At 38.2% G+C, this 25818-nt stretch overlaps 2 protein-coding genes and 3 long non-coding RNA genes across 5 annotated transcripts; 2 read left to right on the plus strand and 3 right to left on the minus strand.

Annotated features, from left to right (window-relative positions):
* Positions 1–211: 211 nt before the first annotated feature.
* On the plus strand, positions 212–998 carry LOC124208962. The gene is made up of 4 exons (XM_046606831.1): positions 212–397; positions 468–506; positions 579–750; positions 808–998. The coding sequence occupies exons 1-4, from the start codon at positions 256–258 to the stop codon at positions 869–871; spliced, it is 417 nt and encodes a 138-aa protein (XP_046462787.1). The 5' UTR covers positions 212–255; the 3' UTR covers positions 872–998.
* A 186-nt stretch (positions 999–1184) lies between these two features.
* On the minus strand, positions 1185–1960 carry LOC124208963. Its single transcript, XR_006880737.1, has 2 exons — positions 1778–1960; positions 1185–1707 (listed from the first exon to the last, which is right to left on the minus strand). It is a non-coding gene; the product is annotated as an uncharacterized LOC124208963 (long non-coding RNA).
* Positions 1961–11687: 9727 nt separating this feature from the next.
* Positions 11688–13347, plus strand: LOC124208958. The gene is made up of 2 exons (XR_006880728.1): positions 11688–13089; positions 13160–13347. It is a non-coding gene; the product is annotated as an uncharacterized LOC124208958 (long non-coding RNA).
* On the minus strand, positions 12266–13470 carry LOC124208959. Its single transcript, XR_006880729.1, has 3 exons — positions 13368–13470; positions 12389–12471; positions 12266–12321 (listed from the first exon to the last, which is right to left on the minus strand). It is a non-coding gene; the product is annotated as an uncharacterized LOC124208959 (long non-coding RNA).
* Positions 13471–16777: 3307 nt separating this feature from the next.
* On the minus strand, positions 16778–18664 carry LOC124208495. Its single transcript, XM_046606245.1, has 5 exons — positions 18490–18664; positions 18201–18433; positions 17938–18136; positions 17682–17871; positions 16778–17630 (listed from the first exon to the last, which is right to left on the minus strand). Exons 1-5 carry the CDS (start codon positions 18650–18652, stop codon positions 16898–16900), a joined length of 1518 nt encoding a protein of 505 aa, XP_046462201.1. The 5' UTR covers positions 18653–18664; the 3' UTR covers positions 16778–16897.
* Between the last annotated feature and the right edge of the window lie 7154 nt (positions 18665–25818).

The following is a 25818-nucleotide window of genomic DNA, read 5'->3' on the forward strand; positions in this document are numbered from 1 at the left end:
CTGGCAAGATATTTCGTGACAACACCCGCATCATCAATACATGAGTAATATGAAACAAAGTTTCAATGCCATGGAAATGGAAGTATACGTAGACTACGATGTGAAAAAGAGTATTCTGAATGTTGAGTACTGACTATTTGAAATAATCTGAAAAACAATACATGATTATTATGGAATCAGTACTAGAGTAATAGCTAACAAAATGTCAATAGACCTCTTGCACCGTGCGGATAGCAGGATTCTTGTAGTCCGACAATGTTGCAATCCGCCATCTTAATAAAACCACACCCTTTTTTTACATGGGCTCTTATGGGAGTATTTTTTCAAAGTGCTTTTTCTCTTAGCTGGATTACAACTTCGACCAAAGAAAAATATGGAAAAATACTACATCATTCAGGTAATCCGTAGAATGTAAGTTTTCCACTATTGAAGTAGTGGAAGTCATATTAATTAAATGTTTTGTATAGGGCATATGGGCATTGTTTACATATGTAGGACCAAAACATGTATAGTATACTTACAATTTTTAACATTTTCCCACTGAAACACTTGGTAATTGATTTTTCCTTATTATTTAGATTGTCATGTGTGTGTGTGTGTCAATTTTACACTGAAACACGATACGGAAAACAAGTTAATGTTGCGAATTGGAGATTTTGAACTGGAGATTTTGTTGCATCTGCCATTGCTGTGTGATTGTGAAGACAAAAACGTTCCATATGTCATATGTGTTTGTCCGTTCAAAGCAAGGTAATTTTATAGAATTATTAGTTTAGATGTGCTATAATAAACTCATTCTTTATTTAGCACTTGGACGTGCTTGTGGAGTCTCCCGTTCTGTTATTGCAGCTTGTTCTGTGACTGTACATGAGGGATCATAACCGAAACCACAGATTCAGTCTTTACAACAAGAAATTGAAAAACTTCTCGTTTGATCTCTCTTGAGGGACAATGCTGTGATTGAAAATACAATTGCCATTTGGCTGTTCATTGCCTAACATCTCATCTTTTACATTAATCTATCAGGTTCTCCATTCCATTTTGTAGATTTTGATATAGAATGTGCATTTCAATCCACAACAAATATGTACAGCATATCGGATTGTTGTTAAAACTATTACATTCAAGAGTTAACCCATAGAGTTCCTTCTGTGTGAATTATTAGACGTGCACTACTTGTTTAATACAATTTTTAAATGTTTATTAAGCAGAACTTGAGAAGAGATTAGGATAAAAGACAAGGCCTCTAACAGTATCATCTCTACAAATCAATCCATTTCTTTCCATGAAATAAAGACGTTCTTGTGCCAACACAATCGATATTTGGAATTCCTGTGAAACCTCCAATGCTGTGAGTTTATCCCTAGCCTGTAACTAAAAAAATTTGAATATGTTAGGATTGCATTAAAGAAAAAGTAATGAATTTCAATAGAAGTATCAATTTGGCTGTGGGTTTAATAACTGTTATATTCATGTGCAACAGCCAGGGCCTAGATCAGAAACAGCAATTGAGTTGAAAGTGTCGACCTCAGAATAATGAGAATATGAAATCATTAAAAATACATATCAACACGATACTGGCTATTCAATCAGGAGATCAGCCCATTAATGAGCTCTTAAAATTGATCGCAGGGCGCAGAAAAGAAGAAGGACACCCTTTGACAACACACTTGTGATAAAACCAACTTTGAAATTTTAGGGGATGCCCTGTACAAAACATTTAATTAATATGACTTCCACTACTTCAATAGTGGAAAACTTACATTCTGCGGATTACCTGAATGATGTAGTATTTTTCCATATTTTTCTTTGGTCGAAGTTGTAATCCAGCTAAGAGAAAAAGCACTTTGAAAAAATACTCCCATAAGAGCCCATGTAAAAAAAGGGTGTGGTTTTATTAAGATGGCGGATTGCAACATTGTCGGACTACAAGAATCCTGCTATCCGCACGGTGCAAGAGGTCTATACTTGGAAGCAGGGAAGTATACTTTAGACTGGAAAAGTGACTAAACAGTCCAAGAAAAGTTCTGACTAAGTAATAAGTACCGACAATTTTAAATAATCTGGAAAAGAAATTTACATGTGATTATTATGCAATACTCGAGTAACAGCAAAAAAAATTTCATATATTTGAATATAGACAGAATACGCAAGACTGCAAAGTAAGTCTGAATAGATTGAATAAAGGATGACACTGTCACTCAGTCATACAAGACGAAATAGTGGCATTTGCGTCGCTTACCACTTGGCAACCAACCATACTTGATATTTTACCAAAAGTTTATTTGATTTATTTAGACATCATTTGACGTAAATTTTTTTGGACTTGAACTGAGTATCAATTTAGATCAGAAAAAATTGAGATTGTCACACATAAGGAAAAAAGTGTGCTCGTCTATCTAGTTTTTTAAATGTCCTTATCCAACGCCTGAACTTATCCTGAACTTATCCTTAACTTTTATCCAACGCCCTAACCTTCTATAAAAGGCTTATTTTGTAAAAAAAAGCCAGGACTTTTTTTGTGCCCTTGTATCGATTTTCATGCGTCTGTATGCTTATAGCTACTGCTTATTTAACAGTGTTAGGCACTGTGTGGAACGAATAAGTGTAAAAACACTTAATTGAAAAACCAAGTGACGAAACATGTTTTACATTAAGAAGAAATATTCCTGTGATATTTATTTCTTGCTTATTACTACAATCATTACTTATACTATTACTTACAAACCGTCCAACTGAGTTATTTTTTGTCTACTAATTCTCTGTAAGAAGTTACATATATAAGCTATTGAGTTGCAGTTCTGCAACAAGAAACACACTCTACTTTTAAACGTTGAAACCCAATTATTTTGACTAGGCAGATATTTGACAGTTCCATTGCACCTGGATATTCACAGTCGTCAACGCAGGATTGCAACGTAGGGAATAGTTCGAGTACATCAGGTATATTTATCACTTTGCTAGACATGTTTGCGATGGCATTATCGAGGTTGGGGTGATGATTGATTCACCACAATTAACTGGAAAATGTGTTTTAAAACCATTTCAATCAAGCTTCTAGAGGGAATTTTCAACTACCCATAAAAAACCAGTATAACCGTTAGGAGTAAACAAATGAAAGCTGTGTTGGGCTAAAACATTTCACTTATTTATTTTATTCATTCATTTCCCTATAACTGTAACACATACTATTAACACTTACAATCGTGATATATAAAAATTGGTTTAGTTTTTGGAAGCAAAATTTTGCCTTATTTTTAGAAAAGGAAACATTCTATAACTATCAAAGTGTTTGGCACACAAGATTTTGGATTTATCCTTAACGACAGCATAATCTAAAGGGAAATGTTCGAGCAGATGTTTTCATAATTATTTTTTTTTTAAATTTAGTATTGGGCTTTCTGTCTATCTTTTTTCTGGTTTGGACGTTCATTCAAACCAAGCAAACAAAAATGCAAAATCACTCGATAACTGAGAAGGCAATCGTTCACTATGTGTATGGTACCATGCACATCCAAAAGCTCCATTAAATTTAATAAAGTTTAGCATCATGCAATTTTTAGTCCTACTGCATCTGCACAGGCTTTTAGTACAAAAACCTTGGAAAACATTTTTTTCCCGCGTCGATAACACTCAAAAACTTCTGTATATAGCTTTACGATATAGTTTATAATGCTTTTAACGAAAGAATTCCTTTTTGGCTTCTTCTTCCAATACCAAAGCCCACCAAGAATTAGGTAATTCTTACGCACATTTCTGGGAAGCTCGTTGATTATGTAGCATACAAGCCATATATTGATGTCGTAGAAGACTTGTACAGTGGAACTCCATTGGTGTATACTTGCAAGGTCAAACCATATTTACCAATACCTTTTGTGCTTTAAAACTCGCAGTATAGCATCGCAAATATCCTCCTTTACTGGTGGGTGGATGAAATTGTAAAATAAATACATCATTGTTTGTAATAGCATCACAAGCTGTTGCTCAATGTCAAGGTATTAGGCATCCTTACTTCTGAAGTATGCTATTGTTTATCTTGTCCTGATTGCAGACACACTAAAGCAATTTGTTTTCAATTTGTTTCATATCTTATCCACAACTTGGGCAATAATATTGCGGTCTAGCTTTTTCAACAGCGAAGTATTTCTTCAAAAGATGAATTGTTCGCGGGAGTGTACAGTCTTCAGACAATACCAAAGAAAATATGTCTAGCAGTTGTTGTGTAGCTTCTCTGGTCAAATACTATATATTTTAAAAACTAACAAGTAACAAGATCGTTTGAAGTTTTGTTATTGAGTAGCCTTGATATATGGTTGTTTCCATTCCTCACTGGTCTCGTTCAATTGATGTTGATCAAAGTCTGCAGTGTTTTCTTCTAGTAAATTAAAAAAAAGTCAGCACGTAATACAACGAGAAATGTCTATACATGTTTCTGCATTATCAGAAGGGTTATCGAGAAAAAATTCCTAAAAAGTCTTCGCAATTATATATTTTTTTTTAAATCTGTATGTAAACGTTCATGATTTAATTTTGCTATCTTTACTTTATATAAACTCGACTACTTTATTTAAAGGTAGGAAACCAATTGGCTGGTCCAGGCATTTGGGTATCGATCACTTTAATTGTGGCGGGATTGCTGGGCTTCAGTGGCGAAGCCAACAAAATTGTCGTATTTTTTTTCAATTTTAGTTACATCGAAATTTTCCATTAAAACAAAATTAGACAATAATCGCTCATAAAATTTTTCTTGTGATGATGCTGGATTATTTCGACGATGGTTTTTTCGTTTATATCAATCTGTTCCGCTGTCATAGTTGGAAGTACTGCTGTTAATCTAGGCTTCAGAGCATGCACTTCTTTTCAGAATTATTTTTACAGTGTTGATACTGGCTAAAAAATGGTATCCATCACCGTTTGCGAACAATGGTCTTGCAGTTGCTGGACAGAAATGATGTTTAAATTGCACCCCATACCTTTTTTCTTGTACACGTTGGACAAATATATGTCCGTCAATAGCTTAAGACACATTGTCTTGCAAAGACGATTCTGCGGAAGCAGAATTGAATTGAAATTCTTAAGGAAAGAGCTGGGCAACCAGTTAGAAGAATGCACAAGAGCTCACAACTTGTGTCGCATGTCAAGCGATCTGTAAGAAGCCGTATCTGACGACTGGATCATCCAGCTGGAAAACGTCGCCGCAACTTGGTGTGGATGCATCGACGAAAACATCCACACGGTAAATTGACCATTATCGGCCGTGCCCAGCAATACAAATTCATCCGTCCAAAGAAGGCAAAGCATCCGACTTGGCTTGACCAAACCAATCCAAGAGCTTTTCAGCAGCAAGAAAATGTAAATCCCTTCGACGACCAAGCCTCAGCTTCAGTCAGTGAAATACTCGATTTGTCGTCCGACACGGGGAACGACGAGTTAAGACAACGGCTGGATGCAGAAAAGGAAGCAAGGGAAGATTTGGAAAGAAGATTGCTTAAGGATTGATTCGCGTTCAGTTGGGGTCAAGCGCAAAGCGTCGTGTAATAGTGAGTGTTGCGGTTTGCCACAAATATTCACGATGCGTTACTTTCGGCTTGCGAAGTCCAAGTTTTCCGAGTTGTCTCCTAAACGACGAGCTGCATTTATGCTCTACGATGGACTGCAGAAGATTTCAGACCCCAATACCTAGGAGATGCGGAGAGAGTAATGAAGAACATGTACGTGGACAATCTTGACTCAGCAGAAACTGAAGACGAAAACATCACCCAACGTCGGGTATTGAACGATCTTCTAAAAAACGGTGGCTTTAATTTGGTGCAATAGATGCCATCGTCCTGACCCGTGTTGGCTTCCGTCTAGAAGTCCAATCGGGCAAGAGCGCTGGACATTACCACCGACCCATTGCCCATCGAACGCAGTCTAGGCGTTCTTTGGGATTGCCAGTACGACTCGTTCATTTTCAATTCAACCACCCGACTCAATGTCAAAACAAAAAGACAAGTCCTGTAAGAAATCGCGTCGATCTGTTGAGTTTTCTCGTTTCAATCGTTGTGGTGGCCAAAATTTGAATGCAAGATATCTGGCGATCTGGAGTCAAATGGGACTACCCGCTCCCACCGGCACTTCTCGATATTTTGAAGTGGTAGGTCACCGACCATCCCCAGATCTCAACTCTGATTCTCAGATTCCTCGATGCTTCCGTCGATCGACCCAGTCATCGGACTATCAGCTGCATGTCTTCACCGACGCCTTGGAATTATGATTCGCCGCATGCGTATTTATTCGCGCTTAATACGGTGAATCTCATTTTTGCCTCACTCTGATTATCGAAAAGTCAAGAGTTGCTCCTCTTCGCCAACTTTCGTTTCCGTGGTTGGAACTGCAAGGCGAGGTTCTCGGCAACGGAAATTTTGGACAAAAGCACAGCGACTCAATGGCGTCACATTACCGACGAGCTTAATCCCGCCGACGATGGATCCCGAGATATGTCCGCTGCATTTTTTGTTTGTTTTGTTGTTGAAAACCAGGCTTATGGGCTGTCCAATGAAAGGTAAATTTATTTATGCGACGTCGTTTTACGACCATTTTCAAAATGAGAATTTTAATGGGCACATAAACGGCCATCTTCGGAACGGATAACCACGTTAACTTTTCTTGATATCCCAGGAACTTTTCGGAAGGCGGTCTCGTTTGGTAATTTATTTTGCTCTATTATTATAGGAATAAAATATTTTAAATATACTGTATTTTCCTGTTATGTTAGTATTAAACGTTCCGAGCCGCTTTTGGCCCTTCGTAAATCGTAAGCTATTTTCATTGCCTCTATATTCTATTTCATTACCATGGTTGGAAGTTGATCTTAATTGTCAACCAGTCCTACAGCCTTGAAAAAGTCACACTGTTACTGATACAATTATATACTTTCGATGTTTAAAATAGGTATTAATTTATTCATTGATTAGTAGAAAGAGAGCGGGGGACGTAACTCTAAAATAGCAATGGGAAGACAGTGAGACCACGTAGATCCCGCTTCTAACTCGTTAAACGAACCTCACGTCTACCATGTCTTCAGGTGGCATGGGTTAGTGTTTAATTTTGAAATCAAACAGCTCAACACTGATTCACAACATAGACACAATTCTATTTCTTTTAATTTTCCGATGAATGGTTTACGATCAAAAACCATAAACGTCCACTTTTCCAATATCAAATTTTTCCACGAGATGTCCCCACATCACCCTGCTCAACGAGTGCACTTGGATTCTGCTTGAAAACCGTTAAATGAAAGACTGGTTGAATCCGAGCAATCCTGATTCGTCGGATAGCTCACTTGATAAGCCCCCACATTCGCCGCTTTTATAGACGCATCCGGAATTATTTGGGTTGGCGGTCGGATTCAGTATGCTTCTCTCCCGGAAGAAACCAAACACCACACCGTCTTGTCTTCTGACAGCCAGCTGGCTACAATATCCTCGACCTTCACACTAGTCTTACTCATGCAAAAACAAAGCGTTTGTTGCATAATCTCCGGGCCACTTGTCATTTTCTGCAGCCGCGAGCCACTATCAAGAAAGTGATTCATCCCTGCTTCAAGTTAAAGCGACGCCCCTGAAGCCAACCGGTGTGTCCGCTCATGGGTCCGTTTCCGGCCAGCAGGATCAAAACTCCCCAGTGGCAGGATCCCATGTTGGAATCGACTACTTCGGCTCGTTGCATGTCTCTATGCTTCGATGGACACTGAAGCGATACGTAGCTATGTTTACGTGTTTGGATTGTCGACCCGTCCACCTTTAAATTTCGGATTCTATGGACCTCGAGTCCTTTATGATGGCTTTCTCTCGGTTCACGGACCGTCGTAGTGTACCCCTTGTCTGCAAGAGCGACAACGGAACTAACCTGGTTGCCGGAGAACAGGAGATCCACGATTTTATCGCTTAATGAAATCCGGAAGCGTTAGCGAAAGGAATGGCTGACCAAAATATTTTATGGCGTTTCAGCCCTCCCGCTTTCCTTCATTTCAGTGGATCATGGGAACGGATGATCAAATCCGCCAAGCTCGCCACACGAATTGCTTAAAATGAGCGAGTTATAACTCCAGAGGTGTTCTTCACCGTTATGAAGGGGGTTGAAGCTTTATTGAAGCCCCTCCTTTGACCACGGTAAGCAGTGATCTCACCAAATCCAACGAATAGAAGATTTTTTCACCTCTGAAAACAGGGCCGGCAATGTGACGGAAAGCCCCATTCTTACCGCCGAGTCAGCTGGGGCTTCGTCTTAATGATCCCCACCATCCGCCCTTGTTTTGCCCTTCTAATACTTACCTAATAACTCTGGCCCGTATTCCCCTATACTTTTCTTGGTTTCCCTTTTGTCTATCGCGACACCGTGAATTTTATCTCGCCTTGCTGGCACCTTAGTGAAAGTTATATTCTCTGTCTTGTCGACAATAAAACAAACTCAAGAATTCTTGTGGCAAATCTGTATTCATAAACTAAACTCTAAAAACCCTAGCGTCGCACATTTGGTGCCGTCGAACATTGCCCCTCGACTTCCGCCAATTGTAATGGAGTTCATGGATGTCTTCACGGGATTGGGTAAACTTCCGGTTGAACATGACATCTGTTTAGCATCTGCAGCTAATAATGATGACAAGTTGTATGTGCAGCCAATCGCCGATTCGTTCCGATTGGAAGATAAGGTGTACAAGAAACTGGACGAAATAGTAGCGAACGGAAACATCACTCCTGTCAAGGAGCCGAACGAGTGGGTCAGTCGGATTATGGTTGTTTGCTGAGACCCTTTCAAGTTCAATAAGGCCGTCCAACGTCAGCATCTAAATGACAACAATATAGCACAATTATTTAGAAATCTCGGTAAGATATTTCTGTAGCCTTGACGCTTCATCAGGTTTTTATCAAATTCCGTTATCCCATGCAGCGTCCTACCTGTGCACCATAGAAACACCGAGAGGTCGCTACCAGAATCTCTGTTTGCCGTTCCGGTTTAAGTCGGCCTGCAAATTTATCATTCAACCATGTCCGAATTATTTGGAGATCTTGGTGTCTTCATTTATATCATGACGCCTTTCTGGTTCCCTTCGAAAAACCAGAAAAGCTTCAAGCCAATCTTCACCTGGTATTTTTGCGCTGTTGTCTCCACAATCTCAAGCTTCAACTCAAGAAGTGCAAATTTTCCTACAGTAGCTACCATGGCTGGGTCATGTCATTGGCCAGGGATCTCTGAAGCCCGATCCCAACAATATCAGTGCTTTACTATGAATGCCGAACCTTAGCAGGTCGTTCGACTTAATCCACCTTCTAGGGATGGTCAAAATACCTAAAGTTCTGCAAAATCCTCAACTTCGCTGTTTGTTTGTCACCTCCTGCCCGCACTGACTATCTTGTTTGCCATCGATCATTCCCATCTCCTTTTTACCGCCAGTCGTCTTTCCCCTTTCATTCCCATACTCACATTCATTTGTCGCCATTCATTTCGGATTCATTTTTCGCCTTTCATTCGTTTGCGCTTGATCGTAACCAGTAACCAGGATGAAAACGAAATGGGGGATTTATCCGATGATAACAACGACGGACCTCCTGATAGGCGTAATGAAAATATGTTTGATTCCCTTATTTGTCGCCTAGGTTTTGCCAAGAGGAACAGAAAAAACACAATTCATTTTGAAAATTGCAGTCATACCATTGTTCATACGTAATACAACCACAGTTCTTCAGCCAGATTAAACAAAAGTTCATGAAGATCATTGGGGAGCTCAGATGCTTCGAATGGGACGTCTAGCTCACGTATAATTTGTATAGCCAAAAGGATAACGTTCAGTTAACGTGGTTTAACGTGGTGGCTCGCAGATGTAGCAGTATCTTCAAAAACAGAAAATTTCACTTTCTTCACAACCTTATTTACACTCATTGGTGTTGCCTTTAGCCTCTTGTTTTTACCTAACGAAGTGTCGACAGACGCCAAAGGAGATCTTGATGGTAACTTAGTCCTTGATGACGATGGAGTGTAAGTTACAAGTTGACGGGATGTACAAGCCGGCGATGAATTGCCAGGATCAGAATCACCTTCATGAAAAGATTTACGTGGTTGATCGCTCGGAAAAGGTGTTGAGAGGCCTGGAGAATTTGACAAATCCTCTCTGCAATTAATAACACGTTTTGTTTAGTAATATGTGTTTCCAGCACTGAGATGGGTTCTTCCGTAAAAAGCATGTTGACGTTTCAGATTAGCGCCCGACACTCTTTCCAGGAATGGACTACCACATTCTTTATTGTTAAGATTAGGAGTCGATATGAAAATGTCACGCCCAACATCCATCGGTCGGAAATCCGTTTCTAAAGACTCGACGGATGCCTCGAGTGTTAACACCAGCTCACTCACATAACATTGAATGTCTTCACCCTCTTCGGCAGTGGTTTCAACCAGACGAGAAAGAATGTATGTAAGCATTCGCGATGTTATCGGTACACGCAGCCTTCGCAATATCTGCCAGAAAATAAGCATTAAAAATAATTTCTTTACCATTTCAAATATTTGAAAACACATTCTAAAAATATACATCAATTCTGGAATATTGCGGTTGGCTAGACGATTACATTATCACGGTGGATTAGGCTATGCACGGCGTGACGTGTAGAACCCGTCTAAAAAGTACAGGTGATTTAAAGTTAAAACAGAAAATCTAGTAATTTTCTTTGGTCAATGTGCAAATAATCCTTTTGGTAAAAATAAGTTAAGTCCAACTAGAAGTCCCATGTCAAAACATTTTAGTTTTTTATGTACTAAAAGGAAAAATACGTCTTAAACTTCCCCTTTCCTAAAACTAGAAAACATCATTAATACGAAAACTAAGACTCAAAAATATTCAACCTAGTTTCAGGATTCTAACAATATTACGTGGAGTAATTTGAACTTTCAAAATAGTTGAAGCTTAAAGGGCACATTTATTTTTGAAAATTTTATCCACGAAAATTCAGAAAATTTCGAGAAGGATAAAAAAAAGTGACGGCCTTTAAATATGAAACACGCTAGGAAAGATAGAATTCCACAAAAAAGGGATAGGGCACCTTAGGACCACATTGTCCACGAAAATTTTAGAAGATTTCGAGAAGGATAAAAAAAGTGACGGCCTTTAAATATGAAACGTTCTAGGAAAGATAGAATTCCACAAAATAAGGAAATGGGACTTAAGGACCACATTTCTGGAATTCTCATTCGATATTATCCAGTGGGCATGTATGACGACTCGTCAGCCAGCGAGAAAGAGAATGGAAGTCAACATTAGTTGTGTGTCAACTTTGTGATGACGCCATCTGGCAACACAGCACCCGTCGGCTTCATATATAGGAGAGAACCCCCTCCCTATAATTCTGTCTCACTGAGTCTCTGTGTCAGTCTCTATCAGTCTCTGTCTGCTCCTCGTAGATCATCCTCGTCTATCCTCTTTGGCCAGAATGATTAGGCTGCTTTCCTAAATGTTTACTCATTCGAAAGTCCCGACACTTTGACCGTATTTAAAGCCTTCGCGATCAAGCCGTGAAAGCTGAGCGATCAAAAATTTACTTAATCAGATTGATCTTGTAAACAAAATAGCCCTAAGTTTACAAAGTTGAACAGTACATCCATTGAATCAAATTTTTCGAGTAATTAGCCTATAAGAATCTCATTAGCTTTTTTCCAGTGGGCATGTATGACGACTCGTCATCCAGCAAGAAAGAGAATGGACGGGAATTTTAGTTGTGCTTGAACTATTTCTTCAAATTTGCTGACGAATCATCCTCATCTGTAGCATAAGACATGATATTATAAAAAATTTTGTTTAAATCACACATACCATACTATGCTTACCAGAGCTACATTGCTCATCAAAAGTTTTAGCCAGAGAATTGACATCGTCAGTTACTTTCTTTTTCTCCTCCTCACGCCTCATTCTCTCCCTCTCCTTGTAAGTCCGGCGTTTAGCCTCCTTTTTGAGAATTTCCTTCGGCTTACTCGGATCGGCGACTGCTTCCTCGTTCTCGACCGGGACAACTTCTTCTTCTTCTTCGATCTCTTCTTCTTCTTCTACTTCTATCTCCGCTTCATCTTCTCCTCCATAATAATCAAATTGGAAGAAAGAATCGGGGCAGATACTTTCTGAAGAGTCCACATCGGTTTCTAAAAAAAAAAAAAAAAAAAAAAAAGATGATTAGAATTAAACTCATTAGGTAAGGTTAGGTTAGGGTAGGTTAGGGTAGGGTAGGCGCGCACTTACCGCATCTTAAACACCTATGGCAAAATTTGAAATTCCCATCGTTTTTGGCCCCACATCTAGAAAAATATGATTAATAAACTAAGATTAAAATAAAGAATAAATAAATAAGATTAATAAACTTACTTGAAGCAGTCCCATTCTTTTTTCGCATCCAATTCAGGAGCATCATCATTGGCATCCAGGCATCCAGGCGCATCATTAGCCATCTAAAATAAATAACATTGATTAGTAACGAGAAGAAAAGAAAAATGATCAACCACAAATCTCGTGTTCAAAACTTCCTGACTACGAGTATAGGCAAGTGGCAACTGATAGAAAGTTGGAAATTCCTTAAAACTCGCATAGACGAAGAATCTATACTATGTCACATGTTCCGGTATGTCATCAAGGCTAGCTATAACTTATAAAGCTCATCCGTGACTTCTACCACCTTCTACTGTGACGACGTCGCTTTGTACAAGAAATCTTAGGTACAAAAGGGGGTACCGTTACATTTGACGCAATAAACTTCTGATTGGATAGGTGGTGAGGCTAAATATAAGTATTATAGCGGTGGATTTTGAACGGATACTACACACGACAAACCAGCGGTAGCAACTTCGGAACACTTTCATAAGGTTCGTTCGTTGTGTTACACGCGCACGCACAGTATAGTTGTTTACTCTATTTATTTGTGAAATTGCAATCGTCAAAAATACAGGACAGTATTTTAAAAGATGGATTTATTTTATAACATATGTTATCTGCTGGTTTTCGTCTCATCACGTAAGTTAACTGCTGGTCTTTCTTTGTACGAAAAAGTGCAACTACTTGAAACAAATTATGTGAGAAATCGTTAACAATTTTTGTTTATCAGGGAATTTACTCACTTGATTTTTTTTATTTTTTCAAAAGGATGAAATTAAAGGAAATTTGGAATGCAAAATTCTTAATTTGGAAACAAAGGTTTCCACGCTGGAAGAAAAGATAACTGAACTAGTCGAAAAAGTAGAACTGCAAGAATCGAAAATATCTGCCCAGGAATCGAGAATAACTGCGCAAGAATCACAAATAACTGCCCAAGAATCGAAAATAACTGATGATTAATCGACATAGCACTTACTTTACGAAAGAAGATCCTTGTTGGCGTCGAATGCAAAAAACGAAAAGAGACGAGCAGCGACCTTACAAGCAACCTTACAAGCGCAAGCGACGAATCTGACTGCAGCGTGTAGCGCACTCGCAGCATCAGGGCGGAAGTTAATGAGGGTGGAAAAACAAAAGAATGACACTACACGAAAATAAGCGAAAGGAGGTAGTGGAGGGTGGGTGGGTGGCTGTGAAGTGCAAAGAGGATGCAATGAGTCCAAACTGTTCCGCCCGCCCGCTTGCTCGCTCACACACACACACACACACACGGTCGCTCAAGTAAAAAATAATTGGGAAAAGATCAAAAGGAGAAGTGATATGGGATATTTGAAGATGTTTCCATAGTCGACGAGTCGAACTTTTATCGGCTTTTCGAAAATTAAACAAACAATGTAGGATGTTTGCGTGCGTGATGGTGTCTACCTACTAGACTCCCCCCCCCCTTCATATTCAACCCTCCCTTTTTCACCTACTAGTTGAGAAATGTGCCCTGCGGTTCTCCGGGTTTTACAGGGGTACCTACCAGGAATCCTCGTCACCGAGAAAAGGGAGACTTTTTGGTAACCAAGTGTGTACACCTCCTAATGTTGGATCGATAAAACTCTACAAGTCAGTCAGAATCGGGAGAGGGACTCCACGAACAAACAAATTGAAGAAAGAAAAATGGGACAGAGGGAAGAATCCGAAATTGATTCCATCTCTCCTTCTACACTCGCCTATGATGTAGTTGGTGCATGGGGGGGTTAGCGTAAAAAAAAAGATAATTAGAATTAAACTAATTACGTTAGGTAAGGTTAGGTTAAGTTAGGCTAGGTGTGTTTTGTGATAGGCGCGCAGGTATTTCACGCAAATTAGGGACTCCCCATTTTTCAGCCTCACTTACCACATTTAAAGCATTTGTGGCAAAATTTAAAGTTGCAGTTGTTTTTCGCCCCACACCTAGAAAAATATACAATTGAAAAATTTATAATAACATGGGACATTGATAACAATTGACACATTAATAAAATTACTTGAAACAGTCCCATTCAGCTTCTTTCGCATCGGATGATGGATCCTGTCCTGGTCGCCGGTGTATCCAATACACATTGATTCAAGCCGCATTCTACTTCTCTCTTTCTAAGTTCACCACAAACTTTTTCTTGAAATGTTTTGATGAATCTTCGTCAAACAAAACATCACAACTTCTCTCTTTCTAAGTTCATCTCAAACTTTTCTTGGAATGTTTTGATGAATCTTCGTCATCTGTAGAAAAAGACATGGAATGAGAAAAAATTTAGTTGAAATCACAATACTATTAAATAACTTACCAGAGCTACATTGCTCATCGAAAGTTCGAGCCAGAGAATTGACATCGTCGTCAGTTACATTATTTCTCTCCTTTCTCTCCTCCTCACGCCTCATTCTCTTCCCCTTCTAAGTCCGTAAGTCCGTCTCCTTGCCTCCTTTTTAAGAATTTTCTTCGGCTTACTCGGACCGGCGACTGCTTCCTCGTTTTCCAATTTTCCTTCTTTTTCATTTTCTTCTCCTTCAACTTCTTTCTCTGTATCATATGAGCCAACTTCTTTTTCTTCGAACTCCTCTTCCTCTTCCCCTCCATCATTTTGAAAGTAGGAAAAGGGACAGATACTTTCAGACGAGTCTTCATCCGTTTCTAAAAAAAAAAAAAAAAAAAAAAGATAATTAGAATTAAACTAATTACGTTAGGTAAGGTTAGGTTAAGTTGGGTTAGGTGTGTTTTGTGATAGGCGCGCAGGTATTTCACGCAAATTAGGGACTCCCCATTTTTCAGCCTCACTTACCACATTTAAAACATTTGAGGCAAAATTTAAAGTTGCGGTTGTTTTTCGCCCCACACCTAGAAAAATATACAATTAAAAAATTTATAACATGGGACATTGATAACAATTCGCACATTAATAAAATTACTTGAAACAGTCCCATTCAGCTTCTTTCGCATCGGATTATGGATCCTGTCTTACTTTTCCTGTCACATCCAATACAGGAGCATCATGAGAGTGTTCGGCCATTGCACGTGGTGAAAAGATGAGGTGATATGAGGTGAGAGGTGATTGTTGGGAACGTAGCAAAAGAAAGCCTAAAGAACATGAAATGAGAATTAAAATTACAATCCAGCGAAACATATCAATTTTTATTAAGTACCTGACTCACAGACTCAATTGAAATGTGCTGTGGCTTACAAGTGTGTCTCTCTGAAGTAGGACTATTGACTGTAAAGGAGAATATAGCCTATACAGATAGTACAGATTGCAATTTGATTACAATTATTATAATTTCTATTAAGTACCTGACTCAGAGACTTAATAAATTGAATTGAAATGTGCTGCGGCTTACAAGTATCTGAACATTTGTACGTCAACACATTTTTCTAAAAAATCAGGATGAACAATTTTAAAAATTAAAACAAAACAACTTCAGTGGGTGGAGTAGGCGAAAATTCCAAATTGAAAGTTATTTCTCCAAATTGTTCAAATAAAACAAAAACAGAAGCAGGAATGAATGAAAGATGAGAACAAACAAATGACTTTGATTTGTTGTTGGTATTATTTGAGATTTGTGATTTTTTCCAAATTTGGACATATCTCCTGGATGGGATCCTCACTTGACTCTCCTTAAACGCTGCTTTTGTGTTGTACGGATAGGCGATGGTGCGTTGAATCACCATACTGCAAGTATTCTAAAACTCTCACGTAATTGACCTAAGTACTGACTACTGGACCCCAGAGGTATACAATACCTCTGGTAATGACGTTTGATATCAGAAAGCGATTATCAATTATAGTATTTCTTATTTTCAATTTTATTTGATTTCCCTTTCCAAAACATTTACCCAACAGGCTTGGACTTTAAAGTTCGGGTCTTGATCATTGTCGATTTCTTTTAGAAGAGCTGGGCAGTGGCCTAGAGTGGCACGGAATCTCCAATCTAATCAAACTTAACGCCATTCGATAGAGCTTGTTAAGCCGATTCGAATGGTATATGGGAAAGTTTGTGCAAATGAACGCATCCCTGAGTAAATCGACTTTAAAGTTTTTGATTTACCGGGCTTCCGTAGCGTCCTTGGCCGCCCCTTTGCGCACCCCTGAGCCCACCCCTCGTCCCTTGAGGGATCACCCCTATTTTATTTCGCCGTACCTGAGTGCCTTTTATTCGAAAAATTTTTTGCCAGCCACCGGACTCGAACTCGGCACATGCTTGCTCATCATGTACTACAAGCCGGATACTATAACCACTTCACCATGGAAGTTGTAGAAAGACGGACTTCAAATACATAAAATTATTTCCTCTAGCTACAACTCAATATTTTTTTTATGTCCCCTTGGGCTTTAGTAATCAATTAGCTGAAAGAACGGCAGTCAGATAGCAATTCTTTAAGTTTAAGACGTCAAAGTGTATTTAAAAAGAACAAGTAAAAAGTGAACTTCATAAAGAAACGAAACATGATAATAAAAAACAAGTTGAATAAAGTAAAAAATGAAAAGATCATAACTGATAAATCGCTAAATGAGTCGGTAATTTCTTTTGGCGTTTGCTTGCTCTGGGCTCTATATTAGTTGGTGGTGGTACATGTCGATCATCTGCTTGAGGATATTCAATGGCTAAAACAGGAGCTGTTGGAGAATGGTTGACCGATCTGTCGGGAATGTCAGATGTTGGAGTCACGGAGGGAATCACGCAGATGACTCCATCGGGAGTGATTGGGACCCTCGTGACAACCAGCCTTCTTGAATCGCCTTCGCCGGTGCTCTTGTGGACGAGCTTGAGCTGATCACAGATGTTGTGGATCTGGCGGCGTTCGGCTAAAGAGAAGGTATCCGGGAAGGTGAAGATATCTTCTTCTCCACCTACCCACTCCATCAGCATCTCCCGGAAGTCATCGATGTCGTCATCTGGTTCAGAGCCTGATGAATCATCAAGTTCAGGGTGGGCTTCTGGAATATGGAGGTGGTGGTCGCCTTCCGGGTATCCAACTTCGACACAGTCGTGAGCCATCTTGATAAAATCGACGAACGTTTTACCTGGCTCGCCAGCCAGCTTCCGTTTCAGCATAAAAGTAGCCAGGTAACCGTACATGTGTCGCTTTGGTCGTCCTCCCTTAATAAAATCCCGTTTAGCGTGAGCCCACATACCTTCTACTGTATTCGTGTGCACGCCGGTAACTGGGTCTTTGTAAAATCGGGAGTGATTTACAGTTTGGTGTTCGTATCCCTCTAGACTGTAAATAAATCAAAATATAGATAAAAAAAAATATTTTAACCTCCCTTACTTCAATTTGCTGTAAGCCATCCAGCAATCTGATAAAATAAGCGTGCCGGGCAGAATAAAATGCTTAATGATAGGTATCAGAGTGGACGCCTTCCGGTTTTTTACCGGAACTAAAAAACACCTATTGGACCCACGTTCCACTCCCCCGAAAACCCAGACACCCTTCCTCATCTTTCCTCTGTTATATTTGCCTGCGAGAAAAAAAAGTTTAAGTAGTTAACTTTAATGAAGGTCGAAGTTAAAGTGAAATAACTCACGTTTGCCAAACATCGATTCATCGATCTCGACAACAGAGCCAGGCCCGCCAATAGGCTCGGAAAGAACAAAACACATGATAACGGCTATTTCTCTACTCTTCCTGTTCCAATGAGCAATGGTTTCCCTGTTGTTAATTTGTAGATCTTCGATGATTTGATCAGATGGTGTGCCACGCCACCAAAAAAATGTATATGCAATCTAGATCGGCAAAGAAAAAACCGATTAGTAGGTATAATTTGCCATGAAGCGTGATTAGACTTACTATTTCTACAAGAGAAAGGCGAGATTGGGAAAACCAAGTTCCAGTCCGAACACTAAGGTTTTTTTTGCACTTTCTCTTGTTTTTTTTGTTGACGTGCCCGCAATACCAATAACAACCGTCAGGGTAAGCCGATGACTGATGGAGTCGCATAGGGTGGCCACAATTAGAAACTGGGCATTTCCGTTCCCCAGGAAGAAGCCCTTCGTCCATTAAAAACTTAACAAGCAAAATACCTGGAATAACAGACACACATAAGGATAATTCATGGCGAAACGTAGAGCCATATTACCTCGTAAACTAATATTCGTAACTAACTCGCACACTTTGAAAACGGTCCAACTCGATAAAAGATCTCTCCCGTGCGTTAATTTCTTGGACGCGTATTGCGACCGCGAAAATGTAGCTGTCAGGTCGTCCATAATGGTGTAATAAGAGCCATTTATGCAAATCATGTCTTTTATAAGGCTCAAAAGAGCAAAAGGGTGGCAATTCTTTTGTTACCGTCATTGTTGCCATTGCCTCTATATAAGACAACTGTCTAAACGTGAGTTGCCAAATTTGTGAGCTGTATTGTCTCTTCATAGTCTTATTTTCGATACTGATGGTTTAAATACAACATATTCGAAAATTTTGGCATCACATATGTTGTAGTGGTTATAGTATCCGGCTGGTGGTACATGATGAGCAAGCATGTGCCGAGTTCGAGTCCGGTGGCTGGCAAAAAATTTTTCGAAAAAAAGGCACTCGAAATAAAATAGGGGTGATCCCTCAAGGGACGAGGGGTGGGCTCAGGGGTGCGCAAAGGGGCGGCCAAGGACGCTACGGAAGCCCGGTAAATCAAAAACTTTAAAGTCGATTTACTCAGGGATGCGTTCATTTGCACAAACTTTCCCATATACCATTCGAATCGGCTTAACGAGCTCTATCGAATGGCGTTAAGTTTGATTAGATTGGAGATTCCGTGCCACTCTAGGCCACTGCCTCTTATTAATCACAGAAGCAATAAAAGCAATGATAGTGTTGATAGAAGACGTTCGTTAGAATAACTCTCTTTTATATGATGAACTACCTTGAGGTCTTAATGAATACTTTAAACGTACCGAATTTATAGAAGATATATTTTATCAGAATTGAAAGAATACATCATGTTCAGTTCTAAGAATATTTTACATCTTCAAAAACAAGTGACCAAGAAAAGGATAACAGAGAAAATTTCAAAACACAGGTGAAATTCAAAGTAGAAAAAGATGGGACACAATTTCTTATGTATGCCGTATTTTATTTATGCCGAAATTTATACATATATGTCGACATGGTACGAGCATAAAGTAATATTTTGTAAATATTTCGATAAAGTAGATGAATCTTGTTTATTTGAACGATATATTGACGACGAAGAAGGTTTTTAGAGAAGTCCTATAAGGCCATGAACATGAATAGTGATTGAAGAAGAGATGTTGCTCGTATTTCATTGAAAAATAATTTCACGCGTTCTGTTACCAACGAAATATTGCATTAAATGACGTACCAAAAGATATGAGAACTCTTCTTGAAACAACGATGGAAAACAGTGAAATTAAATTCGAACCCTTGGGATTGATAAACGGAATTGGAAAAAAAGCCATGGTGTGAGCGATGATGTTATCAACTACAGTTGATCATTTTTTTTTCTTTTTCAGTGCAAGAGGCGTTATCAATATTGATAATTCCCTTTTTATTGGGAAGAAACAAAAAAAAAAAAAAAAAAAGAAAAGAATATTTTGGCATAGAGAGTAGACTAGGGTACAGTGATGGTCATATTTGGAGTAAAACAAAGGAAAAACAAAATTAGTTAGGATACATGTGAGAGTAGTGAAACGGAGTATCAGTTTATACATTCGTCATAGGTTAATTTAGACGCTGAGTTTTTAACGTGAAAACGTTTAGGGCTTGAAGAGTTGATTGGGTGAAGACGTAGAGTTTAGGGGGCCAATTAAGCTTTAGTTGGAGGACTCTGCGGATAAGAGGCTCACGATGTATGGAAAAATTATTGGGGCATCTGAGTACAAAGTGTTCAACCTTTTCCTCTTCGGAAAGACAAGAACAAAACGGCGAAGAAACATGTTTGAAGCGGTATTGATAGGCTTTTAAACGACAGTGGCCAGTAAGGAGTTGATTAGTCTGGTAGGAAAGGGAATTGGTGTTGAGAATTATTGCACTGGCTGCTGTGGGAAAAAAGGCCCACGCTGACTTTCCTGCTTTCATGAACTTCTACTCATCTCCCTATATGGTGTTGATGTAGTTGAGAATCACATATTTTGCATATGATTTTGTCATCGGCAAGGAAGGGTGATGAGAGGACCAGCTTTGGGCGGCACTTTTAGAAATTGAGTCTGCCATTTCATTCCCAGGGTGGCCAGAGTGGCTTGGGATCCAAAAAATTTTTATATTTGTGCAGAGTGCAGCCAAGATTTTTACTATAGAAGAGAATGGTTGGGAGGATTTAGTGGACGTGGACGGAGTAGAAGCAGCAAGTGCGGATTTGGAGTCGGAGAAGATTTCGTATTTTTGAGAGGGAAGTGGGCGTGTTGAGACAATCCGTTCTAGGGCGGGGGGTTTTGCATAACTCAAACAAGAGTTATCGCAAAAAAGGGGAACACTTTGGCCCACAAGCCGCCGCGTTAAAAGCGCGAAAACACTCGTCATGTATAAATATAATAAATATCGAATTAAACAAGTTCACGTTTTTTTGGACGACGAGATTCGAACTTGGGACCTCAGGGACAGTAGAAAACCGCTGTTATCACTAGACCATGTTACCTATTTCTTAATTGCCATATATTCATTATTTAAAAAAAAATTATTCCTGAAAGTGTTATAACCGCTTTGTTAATCGTTTTTTTGTTGATTTGATAACTATCTTGCGGTCTAGTGGTAATGGCGGTTATCTACTATCTCTGAGGTACTTTCAATCCAGGTAAATATAATCGATAAGTGTATACATTTGTTATGAATTTACTTACTAAATACATATTTCAATCTATTTTATTCACTGGAAAAAATACATACTTTGTTGTAGGTAACATTGTCACCCTCCTCACAAAAATTCATATTCCAAGAGAATGAAGCTCATTCTTCAATCGTGGATTTACCAATGTATTGCTGCTCAAAGTTTCCTTCCATTTGAAGAAGAAGAACACTATTTTTACATCGTTGAAACTGTTCCATCCATGCAATTGAAGAACATTCCCAGAACCTTTCCTGTTGCAAGAGGTCTCATGTTTTCTTATGTCACATCAGATAATAGTAGTGATGACGGACACAATTGAAAATGATGTAGGTACTAATGAAGGAATCAATGCTAGTTAACTGAAAGTGTATTTACACAAATATACCATTTTTAGTTAATACAAATCAGTTACACATGTATTGCTTACTATAAATAACTCGTTGTTTTTTTATCTTGTAAATCCTTGTTGGTGTAAGGTAAAAATATGGGGCATCATGATGAGATACTTTGAAAGCTTGTAAATGTACAACAAATTGTTTTGTTTTTAATACTTTGCAAACAAATGCAATCTTTTTCTCATGCTGAACGATCTTTATGAGAAGGGCAAACGTGTTTTTTTGTTTACAATTAAATATGGGACAAGAATGGGGAGAGGGACAAACTGACTCATTAATTCGATAGGTGGTGGAATTTATTTTAAAACAATTGATGTCACAGTTGTTGACTAAATGAAAGTTACTGGCACTACGTGAAGAAGGTATTTCATTCTCAAATTTCAATATCAGTACCCCAGTTGCGATCATTTGTAAAAAAGTTTCTGTGCCACCTTTGTAGATGACTTATCAAGCCACTAAACGTTTCAAACTTTTCAGTATGAGGGCAATCTCTTGAATAAAGGCATGCACTTTGAATTTTAGTGTTTTTTTCATGTTTTGAACGGAAATGTCTTAATAATTGCTGTGTTGAGGCTGGAGAAAAGTTGCATCCTTCTACCGTACAGTGAACAATCAGTAAAGGATTATATTTTATTTTTAAAATGCTCAGGTAATCCATTATCAATAACGTAAAAGGTATACTATTATTGATACATTCACTTTTTTCTCTACAAAAGTCACTGGCTAATTGCATTTTCGTTAGTCTTTCGTTTGATGATGTATATTTAGACAATTTGGCAGCACACGAATGTCACGGAGAGGGCTTGGATTTCATTCATTCTTTCTACCTAAAGTAGCACGTTTGCCAAATACAATTTTTGATTTAAAAATGATTGACCAAACACATCAAGTTATGTTTGTAGAATTAGAGGAAGTTGAAACTGCGGTACATCATCATAACTTACAAGTTAAGTTTTAAACTTCAGACGCACAAACTCCTGGTCGTAAACGCGATGAAAGAAAAAAAAAGAAAAATTTCGACTTGTTGTCACGCCGAGAATTAGTTTTTCATGTTGAAAGTGATTTTTCCCTGGTACCTTTGTTGTGGTTGGAGAAGATTCTCCAATAAAGACAGAAGCGTTCTCAAGTGCTTTGTAACGAGACCAATTGATTTTGACAACACATTTATTTTCCATGTTTTCTACTGATAAACGTACTGTAAACCAAACTGGTAATAACAAAAATGTTAAATTCTCTTATAAATTTTTTGTATAATTTTATTTTGCAGTTGAATTGGCCACAAGTGTTGGCCCAAGTGATTCATATCAATGTTCTATTGATATGAATGATTCTATGATATGATCTGTGTATATACTGTTGTGTGAGCTGTAATCAAAATTTATTTACAGATAATTGCATTTTTAAGTAGATCTGGTTAATCCTGTTGGGGAAAGTTTTGGTCATAACATTATGGGTGATATGGTAATGGTACAAAATGGGTTTGATAACAGTGTTTTTGGATACGAGTCCCCAGAACACAATGCCAATAGTGTTACTGTTCAATCATCAAAAAGTAATGTTATCTTACCACTTCTTTTATTGTATTGTTAATTCATTCTCAAATTGTGTTGTCTTTTATCGCAGGGAATTCAACCAGAAAGGATTGCAACGTTATACTTTCAAGTGCCATTCCAGACAAGAAATTTGTTCGAGCAACCTACACTCTACCCATTTTTTCAGGCAGCCTGTTGATAATTAGCTGAAGAAAAAGGAAGCATTGGCGTTGGTTGATTACAGTGCTATTGCCAGAGAGTTAGGACCGAACCGGACCGAAAATAATTTACCTTAATAAGTTTGTTGGCTGTGTACTATGTTTTTGATCTACAAAGGTGTAGGGAGGTCGAACCTGTCCTTTTCTTTATTGAAGGAGAAGTTATTGAAAGGATCACTAAACAATTAAAATCATTTAGTGCCTCAAGCATTTTTCGTTGTATGATACTGACACAATTAGTCAATAGTTTTTAAATGCTGTTCTGTTTTTGCCGCCTTGTTCCATTCAAATATAAAATAAACAAAAACAGTTTGCATTGATAAATATAATTTGATTTATTATATAATTCAGAATTATAGAAATATTTTAAAATTCGGTTCAGTAACAGTTTCAGACAAAAAATATTGGGGTTGCACAACCAAATAACGAAACGTTGTTGTCAATTAAAAGTTCATTTTTAACAAGTTAAAACGTTCTAAAACATTAAGTGAAACTTGTTATAACTGTAGGTTTCACATATATCATACTAAAATAAAAACTCGCAAAAAAACAGGTTATAACTTACTAAAAACGTGCATACAAAAACTACAGGTTTTAACCTTCGAAAAGTGAAAAAAAAAATTTTAACAGTGAAGTGGGAATTCCAAAAGTGAAACTAATTTTTTCTGAATAATTAATCGATTTAGTGGGTTAACGGTTCGGAAGATAAACTTATTCGTGGGAATTAAGTGGGCTTATTTCACACAAGAAGTAATTTCGAAATAAGAAAGAGAAATTGAAATTTACTAAAGACACTGAATATTCAATTTAGAAAAAAAAATTGCGAAGATATTTTAACTAGTTTTACGCTAAAAGCATTGTAAAAAAAGATGTGGCACCACTTCATTTGTTTTACTTCTTGGTTTTTGAATAAAGTTTTTCGTTATCATCATCAAGTGTGTTTGCAAACTCCTGGTTGCATTAGTTTATCTTCCCTTGGTTCGGAAAAATACTAAATACCGACTTTAAAAAAAAATTAAATTTTTCCAGATGCTATCGGTATTTAATTCCAAAAACAAAAAAATACAACATATGTTCAGAAGAAAATGTAGTAATTAGTTAAATGATATCAAATATATATTTATTTAATTAAAAAACGACGTCAGAATAATTTGGAATTTCTTTTGTGCTAAAATTGTCAGGAAAAAAGAAATATCGCGAGAAATTTTGTTTAGAATGTTGCTTCTGTAGTGTGTAGATAATTGGCACGAAAATCTTTTATGGTCTAAAAGATAACTTTTCAGTTAGGCAGGCAAAAGTACAATAATAATTTGTTGGCTTACCGTCATCCACCCACGTCAACGAATCTTGAATGTTCTTTTATATCCCAGCAGTCTTGATTAAGGCAAGTCTATGCTTAGAGGATAATGATCAATTGTCATATGAAATTGTGTATGTTGGATTGTTTCCAAAAATTAGAACAAAGCTGTGAGAAAATAAACAGCAGTTGAAGAAAACAGCAGCTTAGTATATCCTGGTGTCAAGTCAATATTTTTGAAACAAAAAAGCGTTCCAAAGAGAAATATGATGAATACCAAGCAAAGAAAAACTCGTCAAATTCTACTGTAAAGACACCAAAACCACCCTAAAAATCAAAAAGGCTTGTTAGTCTTTAATAACACAACAACGTTGGGAAAATTTGCCCAACAAACGGCAGTCAAAACTTTTATCCTAGTTTATCCTTTTTGCATTCAAGTGTGGTATATTTGTTAATGATCAGTTAAGCAACTCTCAAAGGGTTGCGATTTTTTTGTACTCTCCGCCGCGCTCGTTGCGAAAGCCAGTACAAGGTTTTATCTGTTGGCCTTAATTTTAGACCCATAGAAGTCATATCGGCCTTAATATTTAGTGGAACCAAGCTGGCTTCCGCAAGGGGCGCGACGGAGAGTACAAAAAAATGGCTGCCAGGCAGTGAGAGAAAAGGGAAAAAAGAGCCCGTCGTTCGTTTTTCACATATAGTTTTGTATCTATTCTCGCCAAATTTTCTCAAGATCATCACATCATCGTCAATTGCGCCTCAACCCATTCCACTCTCGCCCACCTGGATTATTAGTTAAGATACTTTCTCTGTGCCCCCGTCCACAGGCCAGTCATGGAAACGGTTGACGACGTTGGCGCATCTCAGATGTCACAGTTTTCGACAATTGGTTTCCAATTGTCGAAAAATGTACTGTCGCTCATTGCATCTACATTGGTTAAAATATGCAAAAACTGCAACAAAGAGTACACCAATTCAAACCGCACTTACTGTAGCAATCAGTGCCGACTCAACTCTAGCAACTTTACTTAAACTGTGTAGATCTTAAACAATCTGAACCTCATCTAAAAAACACTTTTATCTAGAGATCCTCTCTGAAGATCAGTTAACAACAGAGTTGTCTCAGACAAAAACCGAGTGACACAGCAACCTAGGAAAGCTCCAGGCTGATATTATAAGCTTAAAAG

Source organism: Daphnia pulex, chromosome 12 (assembly GCF_021134715.1).
Source record: "Daphnia pulex isolate KAP4 chromosome 12, ASM2113471v1".
Classification (NCBI taxonomy): Eukaryota; Metazoa; Arthropoda; class Branchiopoda; order Diplostraca; family Daphniidae; genus Daphnia; species Daphnia pulex.

Excerpts from the sequence above, each read along its gene's own strand:
- LOC124208495 (XM_046606245.1), bottom strand. The coding sequence starts at position 18,652 with ATGATTTGCATAAATGGCTCTTATTACACCATTATGGACGACCTGACA. Across the intron at positions 18,434-18,489 it reads TACGAATATTAGTTTACGAG|GTATTTTGCTTGTTAAGTTT; the intron begins GTAATATGGCTC and ends CTGTTATTCCAG. Across the intron at positions 17,872-17,937 it reads TGAATCGATGTTTGGCAAAC|GCAAATATAACAGAGGAAAG; the intron begins GTGAGTTATTTC and ends TTTTTCTCGCAG.
- LOC124208962 (XM_046606831.1), top strand. The coding sequence starts at position 256 with ATGTTGCAATCCGCCATCTTAATAAAACCACACCCTTTTTTTACATGG. Across the intron at positions 507-578 it reads CATATGTAGGACCAAAACAT|ATTGTCATGTGTGTGTGTGT; the intron begins GTATAGTATACT and ends CTTATTATTTAG. Across the intron at positions 751-807 it reads GTTTGTCCGTTCAAAGCAAG|CACTTGGACGTGCTTGTGGA; the intron begins GTAATTTTATAG and ends TTCTTTATTTAG.